The following is an 18,675-nucleotide window of genomic DNA, read 5'->3' as shown; positions in this document are numbered from 1 at the left end:
ATAGGGCATGTTTCCAAAGATGTGTATGGCTTCCTAGGTACAATTTTAACAATATAGTAATCTATAATCTGACTCAAATTCAGAGAGTGTATTTTGGTTGAGTCCATGACTTTTAAGGAACAAGGGTAGATTAATTTTAAGAATAATTAACATTTATATAGTAATTAACAATTACATAATAAGACCGGAAGAGTTTATTTACTTAATCAACTACTTCCAAATAAGATAATCTATGGATTTATACTAAAAAAGGCATTTGAGGATGAGACATTTTCAAATTTAGTACTTCTAAAACTGTAATTGAAAAGAAATCTTCAAGAGAAGACTTACCTATAGGTTTGCTTAATTTGGTTTTCATGGTGACATTTTTGCTAACAGAAATGGTGAAACTTGATGAAAAACTTTTAACTATTAACCAAAACACAATAACCTGACTTAAGCTTGGTTTTGTGCCATGAATACATACAGTGTAGAGATCCTGTATTTATTTGAAAGTGTTATTTTATTGCCTCTCCCAAAACTGATAAGCAAAGTGCTCTCTTCTGTTTAAAGGCGAAGTTGGTATGTCAGCGTGGACTCCATGTTGGCAGCAGTGCTGTTACCACATTGGGTGACCCAGCAAAAGGTAAGTCTGAAATAAGCATCTCTTCTTTACAAGATGAGGTCGGTTTTAGTTAATTTCATAAGATAAGTATATTAAAAGCAATATAGTAATGATGACTAGTCATTAGAATCACAATTTAAAGATATAAATGAGGTTTGAGTCTAAGACTTCAGGTTTCCTAGTAGGACTTAAATGATCAGAACTTTTTTTAAAGGTTGTTTGGACTAGAAAAGATACAGAAGATGCCTTTCAAGTGCCAGGAGATTAGTATAGTCATTGCGGCTAGCAAGTGATCTCTTCCAGACTACCTAATGGCAGGAGGAATAGAGAATAAAACTGACCAAACTTGGCAACAATGGAATGTGAGGAGGAAGAGAAAGGAAGTAATCAAAAGGTTTTAAACTTACACACCAATGATATTATTAGTAGAGTAGAGACAACCAGAGGAGAATGGTAGGAGGGCTAATAAGCTAAAAGAGAAAGGTGATCTTGTGGTTAAGAATGTGGATTAGCACTGCATGTCTTTAAGCTTCAGTTTCCTCCACTGTAAAATGAACTGTTATCTAGGTTTGTTGTGTGGATTACATGAGACTATATATTAGCCTCAGTAATACACTAACACTAACATGTAATACTATATTACATTAGCCCAGAATGTAAACCTATTAAACCCTCAGTAAATGGGCACTACTACCTTCATGAGTTAAATTTGAAAAATTGTGAGTTTTTCTTAAGTGTTTCTGAAAGATAACCTGGTGGTGGTAAAAAATAGTAGGAAAAGGGATTAGGACTGGAGATTTGAGGCTCAAAGGTGGTGGCAGTGGGGTGTGTGTTAGTGAAGCCAAAAATTCTGTTACTTGAAACAGTGTAAAAGGAAAAGATGGCAAAGAATAGAGCTTTGGGATCATTATGGGAGTAAAGGGTGGGGAGATGGGGAGATGGATAGAGGGAGAAAGAGTTGAGAACAGTCCCGCTGATGAAGAATCAGGACGTGATTTTACAGAAAGCAGAAGAACCAAAGGAAGGGTATTAGTGGCAGATGCAGAATTTGGAGAAGAGGACTGCGAGACTGGGCTTTATTGCTAGATTCCTGCTGACTTTTTTTTTTCAACTACAGCTTTGTAGAGACAAAATTCACATACCATACAATTCACCCATTTACAGTGTACAATTTCAGTGTTTTTTAGTGTATTCACAAGGTTGTGCAAGCATCACCACTGTCAATTTTAAACTCTTTTCATCACCCAAAGAAACACCGTATGTCAGCAGTGACTCCTCATGCCTCACAACCACCAACCTAGGCAGCTGCTAATCTACTTTTTGCCTGTATGGATTTGCCTGTAGTTGAAATCATCTGTAATTTTTTGTGACTTATGTCTTATACTTAGTGTTTTTGAGGTTCATCCATGTTGTAGTATGTACCAGTACTTATTCCCTTTTGGGCTGAATGATATATCATTGTATGTTTATACTGCATTTTCTTTATCCATTCAGCAGCTGGTGGGCATTTGGTTGTTTCTACTTTTGAATTATGAAAATGCTGCAATGTACATTCATGTACAAATTTTTGTGTAGACTAGTGTTTTTATTTCTTTTGGATGCATACCTAGGAGTAGAATTGCTGGGTCTTACGGTAGCTCTCTGTTAAAACAAAAGTTTCTTAAAACTTACTTTCAGCTCCTTTAAAGGACATGGCAAGGGGATAAATTCATAACCCCGATAACACTTTCACATAAAATCTTTTTTTCCTCTCCCCTTTTCTTTTCCTCCCCCCCATTTCATTATGATAAGTGGTAACATAGAAAAAGCAGAGAGCAGGGTATAATCACTTATCACCTGGGTCTACCAGGTAATTGTTTGCATTATTCTCTTCATTTGTTTAGATCATTATTATTTTGTTTTCACCGACAAATTCATAAGTAAATTACAAGGAGACACCTCAGCTTATATCTCTAAAAAAACAAGACCATTTTTCTACAGTACTACAGTCCCGTGATTTTATTGTTGATGTTTGAGAGGCTGACTTGAATAGGGTGGTGAAGTAGAAGCTGGACTGTTCCTGATGAACACACATACAGACATGCTTCTTAAACACTAGCCTGGGACTGTTAACAAGGTAGCACTACTGCCTGTGTGTATTTTATAACTTGGCTTAAATAGAAACAGATAGTTCTGTGTGTCTAATAGTGATGCTTTATGTTCATGTAGTGTTCTATAATTTTAAAAGCTTATTGATCTTTTTAGAGCTTCCTGAGAACCCTGTGGTTTGTGTGTCTGTGATCCAAGCCAACCATCCCTGATGAAGTGACATATCCCTCAGTCACGTGGTTGTTATTAGTCATCAGTGAACACTTGCAAGTGGGACCCAAGTTTCCGAGCAGAAGCTCACTGCTCTTCCTGTGGTGTGCAAGTGCTCTCACCATTGTCTTCTGTTTTGCCAAAGACATGCCTCTGTTCAGCAGTCTCTGAAATCTGTACTTTCCAGCTTGCGCTCCCTGCTGCTGCTGTTTGGGGATGCTTGTCTCTGGTCTCAGCTCTCACAGCAGCTGTCTAGTCGGTCTTGTTTCTAGAGTGGCCCCCTTGGACTTACCTCTCTTGTAAGCAGCAGCCCACTGCCACTGCTAACCCCGCTGTTGTCTGCTGCACAGAACAAAGTCCAAGCTGATGACAAGTCCTACAAGAATCTTACTGTTCAGTTCCAAGCTTCCTTTTCAACCTCAGCTTACCCCACTTTGTATTCCAGTCTCACACTGTGGCCCACCATCCTAAGTAATTTGTGCTGTTTTACACGGCCATACTTTTTTTCACTCTGTTCTCAACTGAGAAGCTTGTTTCTCTCCCTAGAGCACTCCTTTCCCAGACAAATTTACTTACTTACTTATTTCCATTTCTTTTTGCCGTAAATACAACATACACCTGACAAATGCTCACATACGTGCTTTATGTTGGGCTGTGATGTGGCTACAGAGTGAACAAAGACATAAACCCCTGCCTTCCAAGACCTTCCGATCTGGAGAATAACCTGCTTGAAGGCAGGGGCCTTGTTTTACTTCCCTTTGCATCACTGCTGCCTAGCACAGACTTGCCATCTAGTAAACCTCACATATTATTAAGTCAGAATACTTAGATTTTCTGCAAAAAAGAACTTGAGAATCAAGACCTATACCACAGGCCTTTTCATGGAATGATTGCCTGGAGACAAAACAGACTAACTTAGAGTTTTCCAAGAATGTGTGATACTTTTATCCCTTTTTAGTTATTGTGTCCAACTAGACATTCAGTTGTCAAGCAGCTATATTCTGTGCCTTAGCTCTTTCCATCCTTTTAGAATATCTCCAATAATATTAAAAGGTAAGCAGTTCCCAAAGCTTCATATTGACTTTTGTCTCATTCAGTTCAGATCACTCCAGGTAGGGTCCTTGTATACGTAACAGTGACATGCAGTTTGTGTTTTGCAGGTGTGTACATTTCCAAATACTCGGACTATCTTCAGGCAAGACCATGGCATCCTGGGAAGCCCGGTTATGTTGTGATTTTTAATCTAATTATGGTAAAGTCCAAATATGCTTCTATGTAATTTTCCTTTTTAAAAACCATGGGTTATCAATCTGTGATAAAGTTTTCTGCAGATCCATTACTAAACATAGTCCTCATTAGAAACAGCTGTCAAAATTGAGGAAAAGTAATTGCAAATTTTGCTTTCCTTTTAAGACAGAGCTTTTTTGTTCATTTAATAGCTTACCTATGAGTATGTTTTTTTAAAAACTTGAAAATAATGCAAAGGTAATATTATCAGTGAAAAGTCTTCCCCTCTCTCCTGTCCCACAGTGCCACTTTTTAAACATTAGATAACAGGAAACAAGTAGCCGCTTATAAAACAATGAGATTACAGTTATGATAAATGAATTGAGGAAGCAACATTCACTGTTTTAAACTGTCAAAATAAGAAAACCTTTCTTTTTTATCCCTAAATATCCAAACCTTGTTCATAGTTGTAGTGTGGCTCCTGTAACTGGTGACCTTAGGAATTCTTAAATACTCTTAAATAGTCCCAGATAAGAGAATCATGCAATTAGAATTTTCACTCAAATAGTAGGAAAACTGATTTTAACGGTTTGTGGACTTTTTAAGGACCTATTCTGTAGTCTTGTTTTTGCTTCTGTTTTAGCTTTTATGCTCTCTGAACTTCTTTGGCTATAAACCCAACAATACCAGTGTTCTTTTTTTAAGACTGTGAAGTCTTTATATTCCAAAATTTGTCCCCAGGATCTGAAGGGAAAGTAGCATTGCCCTGTTGCACAGTCAGGGCTTTTCTTGCCTTAGTGTTCCTCTGCTACCCCATGACAGGTGTGGTGTGGCTCTACTACAGAGCACCTGTTAGCTCAGATACCAAACGCTTGGTTTTTATTCATGTCACATTGTACTTCACTGTGGTCTCCTGCCCCTGGATCCCACCCTGTTTGGTGGATGTGGCTGTTTTCATGGCTGCCCATGTGCTTCCAGCCCTCCTTACTTTACTGTGAAGAGCCAGCATATCCTGTGTCATAAGAATATTTGTGGAGAAGGTACAGGTTGTGGTTGCTCACCGAGAAGTACTATTTGTAGTCTTCGGCTTCTTAGAGTTTCCTTTGGTGGTCCTATAAATGAAGAAGCAGGACCCTAACGGGAAATAAATAAATAAATTCTTGTAAGATAAAAATGAAAGTTGCCTCTAATCCCACACCTTATTTTGGTACATGTTTTGTATGTCATTATATTATTCAAAACAGCTTTTAAATCATTGTATGACTTTCATTGTATGAAAACTTGGCCACTTTTTCTTTTCTTTGGAGACATATAACCCTTGATGAAGAGAAATTTGTAATTGGAAATACTATTGACTGTTCCGTAATCAGGGCCAGTGGCCTGTGGCTCTTTACTGTGTTACTTATTCCTTGCTGACTTACTGGGACATGGCATAGTAGAAGTATCTTGGTCTGTCACTTATAATTGATAGCTTAATACTTCAGTTTGGATACTCACCTTTTGAAACTTTAAATTTGATTTGTCATTCTTTATGTTATAGTTATTGAATAGCCAATTTGATTGGCTATATACATTTTCTTTTAAAGGAATGGTTCTTTTCAAATCTTAATTTTCTTTTGTTTAGATGAAAGGTGATTTGATTTGAGACTTTGTGAACTGGGATGGGAGGGGGCAAAAGAAGGAGGAGGGGGGACGCCCATGTACCCCTTTGATGTTGTGATAAAAGTTGTGGGCTTTTGCCCCAGAAAGATGCCCACACTAGATTTTTAAATACAATTTTAAGGGATTCATGGAAAATAAAAGTGTTGTTGGTCCTAAGATAGTTTTCTAAGAATTGTAGTTAACTGTTCGTTGAATCACATCGCCATCCTTACTAAGCTGTTTTTAAGTGAATCGTCAAGTGAGATTACTGCTTTTTGAAGGCATCTGATTAGTCTCAGTATTTTCATTCTAGGGAAAAGTCAAGTTTGTGTCTGAGAATTATACAGGTAACTATACTAGCCCATCTTCTGGCTGTGATTGCCACGTGGCTGCAAATACTAATGAAGTCTCTCATAAGATGAGTCATTTTCATGCATTTGAACCGACTCAGGTATAGTCACCTGGGAATAAATCATTCCTAATGTGCATTTCTGAATCTAATATGTTAAATTTCAGAACTGGGTGGGATTGAGATAAACTTGGTGTGTGTGGAATTCCATAGCACTACCTTTATAACTCTTACTTTCCTCTTCCAGTATTATCTCTATGAACTCTCAGGCAGCACTGTTACTGAGCAACCCGGGCAGCTCTGTCCATGCGCAGTTGTAGCTTTTCAGTACAGAGAACCGAAAAGGATGGCTGTGGCAGCTCAGAAAAGTGTGTAAGTAATTATGTGTGTCTTTGTTTCAGTGAATTTGTTTCCTTTGCTCTTATAAAAATACTTTTTATTTTTGTCTCTAGATTTGAACTCAGGGAAAATGGTAAAAAATTAATTATTTTAGGTTTTTTTTTTTAAGCCAATATTTTGTTCATAAATAAAATAATCAGTTTTTTCTTCCCTCATTTCTTAAAGTTCTCTCTCCATGGAAAGGGAAGTTAATTATTCAAGGCTGTCTGCTGTGTGACATAACTCTTTGGTCCTCTTACGGTTCAGTGGTTCCAGCATAAGTGTAAGTGTTGAGTTTGTGTTCTCTACTAATGCTTCTATAATTGTTTCTAATTCTCATTTTGGGGGTCTTGCTTAATCAGCTCTGGTGTGAGGCAGAGCACTTGTACTTGGTTTTGGATTAAAATACTTTGGGGTAGATGTGTCGAGCACAGGGCTGTGACACAGGTGGCCTAAACTCAGGTCTAAATTCAGATCTTGGTCTTGAAATAAGTTTTATACACATCTCACAATATTTACTCATGACTTAGTAATCACAAAGGGGAAAGTACAGACTTTACAATGAAAAAAAAAAAACTATAGCTACCATCTTAAATAAGTGACTAAGTTAGCATGGCCAGGAATGGACAAAATATCATGTGCTCTATCACGAAGCACAGAGAATGACATATCAGTGGCATTCCTGCCAAACTAATTAGGAGGAAACATTAGACATACCTAAAGTGAGGGATATTCTAGAAAGTAAATGGTCCATGTTCTTAAAAAATGTCAAGGTCACTAAAGATAAAGACTTCAGAGACTATACCAGATTAGAGGAGATTCAAGAGACATAACTAAACACACTGTGTCATCCTGGATTGAATCCTGGACCGTCTCCCCCAAAATTGTTTTCTTTTTTCATAAAGGACCTTCATGAGACAGTTGACAAAATGGAATAAGGTCTGTACAGTAAACAATTGTACTTTATCTTTGTTAACTTAATTGCTGATTGTTTTGTGGTTGTATAAGGAAAATGCCCTATTTTAAGGATACACACAGAAGTGTTTAAGGGAAGAAAGGGCATCTATAAAGTCTACAAGTATTTCAAAATAAGTTTTGAAGAGCGAAAAAGTAGTCAGGAGAAATGATGCAAAAGTCTGGATGCAGTTCCTTCTCTGGCACTGCAACCCAGTATCGTCAGAAGTTTCCAACTCTTATATAGCTTAATTTTCAGAAAATTTTCATTCCAGTGTGCGTAGTTCTTCCATACATCTGGATATTTTGCTTACACCAAAACTACATTCAGAAAATGTGAACGTATTTGCAGGCCATGGTCTATGGGGCAATATATTTAAAAATCTGTTAATATTTTTAAATATGAACATTATTTGATATGGAGTATTAATTTAAGGACTTGTGGTTATGATACTTTTGTTTGTATTTATATTAGAAAACCAACAATTATGAAGCTATCGATGATTCAGTGTTTATTACAATGCATGGTATTGTTTTGTTTTTTAGACCATATGAACTAGATTTTAAGTATATAATGAAAGTGTCGTCTTTGAGAAAAAGATTACCAGAAGCTGCCTTTAGAAAACAGAATTACTTGGAGGAGAAAGATCTGTTAAATGTAATGATACACTGCATGTCCTGGGTTTGGTTCCAATTATTTTCCACTCTCTCTTGCATACATGCACACATAAACACACACATACTCTTCTGCTTTGCCTTAAGTGATTCTTAAAAGGGCATTTTGGAAAGTTGCAGAGCTGTTAGGTGATTCAGTTCTTCAGAGGCTAACTAGAAACTGAAAGGTAGATTCATCTAAGAGGACAGGACTAGCAGCATATGCTTACAAATAGTTGGAAACTCATAACCTTGCCTTTCAAGGAGAACAGTTTTCATGGTGGAAGGAAGAAGAAACCAGAAAACATGAGAAAGAAATTTTTTTGTCATTTAAATGACTAATTCATGGGACACTGATGTTTATATTATTTACATAGTATGTATTTGCCTTGTGAATCCTATTGTAGTGTCAGTATAAATGAAAGCATTGTTTTTAAATGCTCTATGCAGTAACTTTATTAAATTTTAGAGCCAAGAACAATGAATGATAACTGTCTTCTGAATAGTAGTCCAATTTTTTCTTTCATCTTTTTAACATAAAATGGGTAAAATGGCTATAAAAAATTTGGATTTAAAGTAAGAAATGTTCTGTTTTTCTGCTTTTCTCCAGTCTGTTCCCAAGATTTATACTTCAACATGTATGAGGTGGAACTATCAAACAAACAAGGGGATAAAATAGATAAACTAACAGAATACATTCAAAATATGCAATTGGTAAGGATCATCAATTTAAAATACAATTATTAGTTTTTCCTGAAATTGGTATACTGATTATTAGTTGGCTGTGCCTGGATTGAATTACTTTAGCTTGTTGAAAGGAGTTTCATCATTTAATATTTATTGACATATTTTTGGCCTAATATTTTATTAGCTAACATTTTCATCCCTTTTGTATCTGAGTTTTTGTCTCACTAGTCACTTTATACTCCTGATTTTAAGAATAAGAGTGTAGTTTTCTCAAATCCGTTGTTGCTGTTTTTCTTTTATGATAGAAGAATTTAGTAGATCACTAGTGTTTCTGTGTTAATTAAAGGACCACTTGTGAAATACTTCTTTAAAAGTGACCTCTGTCAATCCATAGGTTTATAAGGAAATCAAAAAGTTGGTGCTTCTACTGTTGCCACAATCTAAAAAGTAAATCTCTACCGAGAAATATGTAACAGTCCAAAGATTTCTCCCCATTATGTTAACCAGGGCTCCTCAGTGTGAGGACAGGAGCAGATGCTGACTTTCTAGTGAGTGATTACTTAATAAGTGTCCCACAGGAAATGGTGTAAGTGTGGGGCAGTGACCAAGGCATGACGGACTGCCCCCATAGTAGAGAGAAGAGACTGATAAATTAAAATGTAACATGTATATAGTCTGTGAGGGTAAGCTATCTTAGAGATGGTGTCATATTTTGAGTTGCGTTTAACAGAAAACCCAAACTAGTTTGAACAGTAAAGGGATTTAAAGGCTTACTTTTCAATTCTAGGTGATAAGGCCAGTCCAAACACTATTTGCTTAGGACTTTTTCAGTTCACCCCTTCTGCATGATCGTTTCGTCCCAAGGCTGCCCGTCAGAACTACATGTTTCCTGTTTCCTTTTTGTATCTAGATAGAACCCCTCCATCAAACCATCTGTCAGTTTCATTATCACAGTTTATGTCACCTGCATATCCCTCACCCAGTAACTGAAAGGAAATGGACTGCGCTTGTTAGCTCCAGCAGTCAGATCCCACCTTCCAGATCTGCGTACACGGTCAGCCCCACCAGTCTGCAGTAGTGCTCCCCAGCAGAGAAGAAGACCTTTCTACTAAGAGGTGGAGTCAGCAACTTTAGAGGTTGGGTAAATTACCATTAAATATCTGCTAGGATTGTAGTCTGTTTTCTTGAAGAAGCATAGTCCCTTTTATATTTGGAAAACAAAAAGAAGGAAGTCCAAAGATACTTTCAGAAAATGCATTAATGGACTACTTGTGGATGCTATGGAAAGCAGTAGACATGGTGCAGAACTTTGCTCTGAAACCTATTTACTACTAATAATTACTTAGGAAATGACATGTTGCACAAGGTCCTTCCTCCTCCGTGCTTCATGCTGCTTTTCTTGCGTCATTATATATTGAATAAATTTTACATATCAGTCCGCACAAAGAGACATTGGGTTTTGTGGAGGCAGATACCATGCTTTAAGCATCTTTGACAACTCAGTGCCTGGTTTATGTGGACAAGCAGTAAATATCCCTTGAACAAAACGTATGTGAGTTTGTACCTGGAAAACTGAACTTTAAGAACAGTACAGAGCAAAGTCTCTTTTTAAAAGGGTGTTGAGGACATGCATGCCTATATTTTTCTGTGTGTAAATGGAAGAGGCTAGAAGTAAGTATTTAAAGCATTCTATGATTTCTCCCCATAAAGGTTAAAATAGGAACTGTAACCTTTTGAGTACATAATTGGGAGACTAATAGCATGTGCTACATATTTCTGTTTTATTTCTACATTTTTTTGCAAGATAAAAATGTATGGTTTTAAGTAGAGGGGTTTTGCTTTCAACTATATCACAAAACTAAAATGCAAAACAATGTAGAGACTAACTATTGTCACTTTCACTTTTTATGCCAATAGAAAATGAAAGGATTAGACCTGTTTGCAGTTTCATAGTTATAAAAGCTAAGGTATATGAAACTATCATGATATATATTCAGTCATTCTGTCTTGAGTGCTTACTATGTACTAGAAGCAAAAATACAACATAGTCCCATGCTGTTGAGGAGCTTAGGAAACTGTGGAGGAGACAAAGACAGGAACTGTCAAATGCCTTGGGGCTGTGAGTGCAGCAGATGGAGGCTTACACAGTGACTGTTCCTGTGTCAGCAGCTTATGTGTCATAAGTTAGTTCTCAGACAAGACTTAGAACAGAAGGCTTTTTTTCATACTTGATTGTTACTGAATAATTTGCAGATTTACTGTATTTGTAGCCTTATAATCCATCAGTTTTTGCTGTAGACTGTTTTACCACTTTATTCTATGAAATTCTGTATGTTTAGTTTTTTTGAACTGAAAAAACTGCAAGCATATTGGATGTCATAGTTATGGGTACATATGGGTATTATGCTTTTGAAATAATGACTTAGTAGAATGACAACTTTAAGATGGTATCTCCTGCTCCTTGGGGATAAAATTCCCCAAGTCACTGTAAACATCAAAATTTCAAGATTTTTTTTTTCTTGAGCTCAAGATTCCACTGAAGACTGTGGTAGAGGGGAAAAAAGAGAGGAAGGATTTATTTTCATCTGCGTTTCTTATTGCCAAGGGACCTAATTATGTTATTTTCTGTTTTTCATCTCTATGATTTACAGAAAGGGTTCTTTTATTGAATAGTATCTTCTAGTCTTTCTACTTCCAGGATTCTGGCATGTTTTATGTAAAGATGAACTTAAAAATACTTATCATAGGTCTGGTTCATCTGGAGTTTGTAGTGGTAAATGGTAGCAGGTCAGCTACTCATACAGCAGTATGAAATGCTCAGCATCTCAGTGAACAAATGATGCCAAGACTTTTTTGATTGGTTATGTATTTGAACGCTACCCTAAAACTAACCCTTGAGATATCTAGTTAATATATGAACCCCTAACAAGGCCATGATTATTTGAGCAAGTTTCTGATACTGGAGACAAAATTCTCTCTGATTCCCATATGCACTAACATTTCACGGTTCATTTTTACTGTGGTAGAGGGAGAAGAGGAAATGAATCTTCTTTTACTTTTTTTTTTATGTTTAAGGCAATCATCAAATGCATAGAGGATCGGGGCTTTTTCATTTTACTTACATCATCAGCCTTAACATCAGAAACAAGTAAGGACAATTTTTTTGAAAAAATATTTTCCAATGTGTTTACTCTTGGTTTTATAAGATCAGCAACCTAACTCACCTCTGATTTTCATTCTGTGTAGATTTTGGAGATGACCAGATGGCTCTGCATGGACTACATTTGTTCCACTCATCCCCCTCAACAGGTGAGACACGGTGACTTCCAATTCACTGAATCTGTCAGGTATCCCTCAGTTGTCATCTTCCTTAACCTCTCATCAGAACCTGACCCTGGTATCTGAGTCTTCTCTTCAATACCTCTCATCCATTATCATTTTTTTTAGGCTTATCCTTCCCTCTAACCTTCACAGGCAGGTATCCACCTGTCTTTTGACACTTCCACTTGGATGTCTCAGATTATTCCTCAAATTTAGTATATCCAAAACTGAATTCATTCGTTATTGAACAACAATGGCTAGGAGATACTGGGGTCATAGCCTCTCAAATAATTGGACTCAAGGTTTCATACAGCACAGTCCCTCCATCTGGGGGACTGCTTGTCTCCTGCCCTCCACTGAGTGATGTTGGCACCCATCGGACCAAGAATTTGTTCTTGAGGGCAAAAAATTATTATACAGTATGGAAATAGATATACAGCATATCTGTGGTATTTAACGTTTCAGAGGGCAGTTAGGAAACAAAGTCTAAAAAGACTCTTGGTGCGGTCAGGGTTTGAGTAATGAATAAAATCAGAGGAGAAGCACTGATCTGGCCTGTGACTCTTCTGTGTCAGGAGTCAGTTCAGATATCACTTACTGATTCTCTTCACCACTCTTCCTTCCATGAGGACCCCTAGGACCGATCATCAATATCATTCTAAAATAGTTACTGTAAATTATTCTATTCCTGCCTACCTTGTATTCTTCTGTACCCCTACTGCCTCTCAATGCCAGATGCCTTAAAAATAATAGTTTGCTGAACAAATAAATGAAAGTAAACAAGTCATTTCTTTTTGTCATGAGTTAAGAGTCTTTATTATTCTGTTGTGTGTGTTTAAACATAAAACTGTATACAGTGTTTATAAACCTGCAACCAATACAAAAATGTTTCTAAAGTTGATTTTTAAAACTTGAAGTCAGTCACTCAAAGAAGAGAACTGTACTTTCTTGGGCATCACTTCTTTAGACTAAGCAAAACATTACCAATCATAATGGCCATGCCCGTTTGCATTTTTCAAACATTTGCAATGTCAGGTGGGTGTATTTGATTATGGTAGGTATAATTGATTTAGCAGCCGTTAAAATAAGTATTCTTAGGGTAACCATATCAAAGATGATGAAACTGAAATGTATACTTGCCTGAGGTCAAACAACTGACTTTTACGCTAGCTTTCAACTCCTGTTTCATACTGCCTCCTTCCTCTTTAAGAGCTCTGACTCCATTTTTACTTTTAAATGTAAACTACTTCTTGAGAAAGGAATATTAGTGCCTGTACCATTGGGTGCTGAACAACACAGCCTTTCTGTTTGAATGAAATAGTGGAGTGCTGTGTTACAGTATTCATTCCTTCTCTGGTTCATTAAGACATTTTCTATTTATGGTTGCCCAGAGCTGTGGTAATTTGTTTTAAACTGAGTGATACCTTGCTTAGCAGACTTAAAAAGTTCTTTTTTCATAGACTTCATAACAAGTCTTTCTGGGTTCTGCCTTTCCAAATTCTTGAAATAATGCAGTTGCCTAAAAAAGACTATGTTATTGCGAACTATTAGTAGTACATAAAGGTTTTTTCAATATTTTTTTCTCACTTGTTCCTTTTGAAATGATGAACTTCAAGTAAAGGAATTTTTAATGTCTAACTCCATTTTCCTGTTTATTCATATTTGCCATTCTTTTCCTAATGATACCTGCTGGAGTGCAGAGGAATTCAGCTAGGACTAATACAGTGTTTCTTAATTTTCATTTACTTTTTCTTTAAGAAGAATGATACAATTCATACGTCAGTTTAACCAGAGGCCTTTCTTACTTGTGGGTTTTTATTACCGATAACTCTTAAACTTCTTAGGATTTTATTACCCACTTAGTGACCTGACGTTTTCTCTTTTTTCCCCTTCTCACTGTTTTCATTTAGGTTATTGATTTGCTGAAAAATTAGCATGTCAGTCAAAGAGTGAGCCAGGGGAAGGAAGTGAAACACAAACTCTAGTTGGTTTTGTTACTTAATTTTTTAAAATTGTATATGTTCAATTAATAGAGGGGGTGAGGAAATTCACAACAATAGTTAACCATGAGATTTGGGGGCTACTTAAGTGTTTTACTTTTTTCCATTTCAGGTAGTTTGCATTATGACTTAAAATAATTTCAAGTATGTTGTATAAGTACAGATAAAAGACAGATTTTAAAAACAGAAAATAAGAATTAAAAAGAAAAGCAAGTATGCCAACTCTAAAAGCTGGTGCTACTGCTCTGGTGGCACCCTGAGCTCACGCTGGGCTCCTTGTCATTTGGGGTGGAGCTGGAAGCAGGTCTGCCCTCTTCATTCCAACCTAGTGATAACATTTGAATGAGTCTCAGTTCTGTGTGTGTGTGTGTGTGTGTGTGTTTAAGTGGTTTCATGCATATAACATACATATTCATTAAACTTACCCATAAGTCTTTTAATTGATGTTTAGATTACCATTTGAAAGTGTATAATATTTAACCATCCTATAATGCTGTGATCTAAAGCATTTTTTTCTTGCATGTGTTTGTAAAAAAAAAAAGACAAAAACATTTCAGGTTTTTGACATATATGTATATATATATATGTTTTAGAGTTGAAAGAGTTGAAAGTTGAAGATGACATCTCATTGAAGGTGATGCCTGTTTTACCTGCCCTTAACTGTGCCCTGCTAGAAGCACAGAAATCATTTCCTGAAGAAGGAATCTGTCCAAACACATTAGTAAAGCATAATTTCCAAGAATTGTATAAAGTAGACCAAAGTCCTTCATTGACTGCTGCTTCTCAGGATGGACTAAAAGAAACTGCTTCCTCTGGCCAAATAAGTGTCCAGTGGTTTTGAGTTGGCTTCTCCAGCTGAAAAGTGCCCCTTACATGCTTTAACTCAGTTGAAATCTTATTTTTCAGATCCTAGTGGGTACATTTTGGAAGTATCAACTGTGTTAGATTTATTGGCAGAGTGTCCTCAGTCTCCTTTTATTTCAGTTGAAATTTGTGATGCTGGATTCTCTTTAGTTATGATTCCTGATTCTGAATTTCTTGACTCGGAGGCAGAAGTAAGAAAAGAAACTGAAAGAGAAAAGAATTCTGGAGAAATGTTGAAAGCAAGGCAGGGAACATTGGTCCAAGTAAGTCCTGCCTCAAATCTGAGAGTTCAGCCTAAGAGAAAGGCAAGCATGCTACCCATGGAGCAGAGCTAAAGGGTGAACTTCCCCAAGAGAACTGCTGGAGCAAGCAAGCGTGTGGACTCCCCAGGCACTCTCAGTTTAGTCAAAGGACACTTTCCTCAGAAAAGAAAAAGAGGTCAGCGCAATTTATGTAGATTAGTAAATGAGCAGTTAGTAAAAACTGTTGTTTTCTAATGCTGTTGCTGTCTGATCGTAGTGGACTGAACAGCTTGGCAGTATCAGAAATTCCTTAGGTATGCCAACATTCCCCTCCAGTTGATTTGTCAGTGTGCTTAAAGTTTGAGAAGTGCTGATCTAGATAACAGCTAAAAATAAATAGGAAAACCTGTGAGATGTCGCAAAAAAAAGCCACACACCAAAAGCTTATGTTTCTCTTCTAAAACTGCTGAAACTGTCACTCAGTTATTTACACATTATTTAAAAAATTTGGTTACCCACTTTCTAAGCTATCTGCAGACAAATTAAGAGTGGAAGAAGAGGGTCTTCTAAAATCAGGCTTACCAGTAACAGTAAAAGGTGGTAACTGATACCCCGAGCATGCATGAAAAGGGGAAGAATGCCTGCAACCTCCAAAACTACAGCAGGGGAGATAATTTCTAATCCTCTGTATGTCTCAGAGTCTAAAAAATAGTCACATGAACCTGACCACAGAGCTACTATTGAAACAGGTGTCTAGTAGCCTGGAGACATGTATGTTGAAATAGTTCCACACTGGCATTGTTGCTCCCTAAAAATTGAGTGAGACCCAGAGTCTAGAGCCATTGAGTGTATAATCAAATAACCTTCAGTGAATACAGCCCAACAAACAACATGATTTTGGCTTATAGTCCTCTCAGATTCTGTGTAGTACATTTTGTTTGAAGGTAGGGAACTACCTCATGTATGACCTCTTAAGAGAAGGGGTCAGCAAAGAGTGGCTAAAAGGACCGCACAGACCTGTCATCTGCTGTCCCTGGCTACTTAACACTATGCTGATAGAGGTGAACTGCCGTGACTGAGTCCATAAGACCTTCAAAACTGAAAATGTGTCCTGACTGTCCCTATACAGAAAAAGGTTTCTGACCCTGTAGTTTTTACAATTTTTTAAATTAAGGTATTCTTGATATACACTATTATGAAGGTTTCACATGAAAAACAATGTGGTTACTACATTCACCCATATTATCGAGTCCCCTCCTGTATCCCATTGCAGTCAGTGTCCTTCAGTGTAGTAGGATGCCACAGAATCACTACTTCTATTCTCTGTCACACTGTCTTCATGATCCCCCCCACACCATGTATACTAATCAAAATCTCCCTCAAACTCTCTCCCCCACCCACCCTCCACCACCCCTCCCCTTTGGTAACCACTAGTCCCTTCTTAGAGTTTGTGAGTCTACGCTGTTTTGTTCCTTCAGTTTTACTTCATTGTTATACTCCACAAATGAGGGAAATCATTTGGTATTTGTCTTTCTCTGCCTAACATATTTCACTAAGCATAATACCCTCAAGCTCCATCCATGTTGTTGGAAATGGTTGGATTTCTTTCTTATGGCTGAATAGTGTTCCATGTGTATATGTACCACATCTTCTTTATCAATTCACCTACTGATGGACACTTAGGTTGCTTCCATTTCTTGGCTATTGTAAATAGTGCTGCAATAAACATAGGGGTGCATATGTCTCTTTGAATCTGAGAACTTGTATTCCTTTGGGTAAATTCCTAGCAGTGGAATTCCCGGGTCAAATGGTATTTCTATTTTTAGTTTCTTGGGGAACCTCCATATTGCTTTCCACAGTGGTTAAAACTAGTTTGCATTCCCACGAGCAGTGTAGGAGGGTTACCCTTTCTCCACATCCTTGCCAGCATTTGCTGGTCTTAGTTTTTTCCATGCTGGCCATCCTAACTGGTGTGAGGTGGTATCTCGTGGTTTTAATTTTCATTTCTCTGATGATTAGCTATGTGGAGCATCTTTTCATGTGCCTGTTGGCCATCTGAATTTCTTCTTTGGAGAAGTGTCCGTTCATATCTTCTGCCCATTTTTTAATAGGGCTATTTGCTTTTTGGGTGTTGAGGTGAGTTCTTTATATATTTTGGATGTTAACCCCTTGCTGGAAATGTCATTTACAAATATATTCTCCCATACTGTAGGCTGCCTTTTTGTTCTGCTGATGGTGTTCTTTGCTATACAGAAGCTTTTTAGCATGATCCCATTTGTTCATTACTGATTTTGTTTCCCTTGCCCAAGGAGATGCTTTCAGAAAAAAGTTTCTCATGTTTATATTCAAGAAATTTATGCTTATGTTTTCTTCTAACAGTTTTATGATTTCATGACTTACATTTAGGTCTTTGATCCATTTTGAGTTTACTTTTGTGTATGGGTTTAAACAATAATCCAGTTTCATTCTCTCGCATGTAGCTGTCCAGTTTTGCCAACACGAGTTGTTGAAGAGGCTGTAGTTTCCCCATTGTATATCCATGGCTCCTTTTCATATATTAATTGACCATATATGCTTGGGTTTATATCTGGGCTCTCTAGTCTGTCCATTGGTCTATGGGTCTGTTCTTCTGTGCCAGTACCAAATTGTCTTGATTACTGTGGCTTTGTAGTAGAGCTTGAAGTCAGAGAGCATAACCCCCCCACTTTATTCTTCCTTCTCAGGATTGCTTTGGCTCTTCAGGGTCTTCTGTGGTTCCATATGAATTTTAGAACAATTTTCTCTAGTTTGTTGAAGAATGATGTTGGTATTTTGATAGGAATTGGATTGAACCTGTAGATGGTTTTAGGCAGGATGTCCATTTTGGCAATACTAATTCTTCCTATCCATAAGCACAGGATGTATTTCCATGTTTTGGTATCTTCTTTAATTTTGCTAATGAGTGTCTTGTAGTTTTCAGGGTATAGGTCTTTCACCTCCTTGGTTAGGTTTATTCCTAGTTATTTTATTCTTTTTGATGCAATTGTGAATGGAATTGTTTTCCTGATTTTCTGCTAGTTCATTGTTAGTGTATAGGAATGCAACAGATTTCTGTGTATTAATTTTGTGTCCTGCAACTTTTCTGAATTCAGATACTAGATCTAGTAGTTTTGGAGTCTATTCTTTAGGGTTTTTTATGTACAATATCATGTCATCTGCAAACAGTGACAGTTTAATGTCTTCTTTACCAATCTGGATGCCTTTTATTTATTTGTGTTGTCTGATTCCCGTGGCTAGGACCTCCAAAACTATGTTGAATAAAAGTAGGGAGAGTGGGCATCCTTGTCTTGTTCCTGATCTTAAAGTAAAAGCTTTCAGCTTCTCGCTGTTCAGTATGATGTTGGCTGTCAGTTTGTCATATATGGCTTTTATTATGTTGAGGTACTTGCCCTCTATACCCATTTTGTTGGAATTTTT

At 37.0% G+C, this 18,675-nt stretch overlaps 1 protein-coding gene across 1 annotated transcript in view; it reads left to right on the top strand.

Moving 5' to 3' along the window:
- The window catches only part of LOC140845606 (protein TASOR 2-like), a 47,607-nt gene that overhangs the window by 7,881 nt on the left and 21,051 nt on the right, over positions 1–18,675 (top strand). Inside the window, 11 exon segments of the mRNA XM_073220204.1 lie at positions 553–625; positions 4,063–4,154; positions 6,367–6,491; positions 6,572–6,591; positions 6,684–6,780; positions 7,998–8,096; positions 8,714–8,819; positions 11,868–11,940; positions 12,039–12,101; positions 14,707–14,939; positions 14,941–15,415. Of these exon segments, the coding sequence (XP_073076305.1) occupies positions 553–625; positions 4,063–4,154; positions 6,367–6,491; positions 6,572–6,591; positions 6,684–6,780; positions 7,998–8,096; positions 8,714–8,819; positions 11,868–11,940; positions 12,039–12,101; positions 14,707–14,939; positions 14,941–15,415 (1,456 nt within the window).

The sequence above is a fragment of the Manis javanica genome, chromosome 2 (genome assembly GCF_040802235.1).
Source record: "Manis javanica isolate MJ-LG chromosome 2, MJ_LKY, whole genome shotgun sequence".
Taxonomy (NCBI): domain Eukaryota; kingdom Metazoa; phylum Chordata; class Mammalia; order Pholidota; family Manidae; genus Manis; species Manis javanica.
This window is presented reverse-complemented; position numbering and strand designations above follow the sequence as displayed.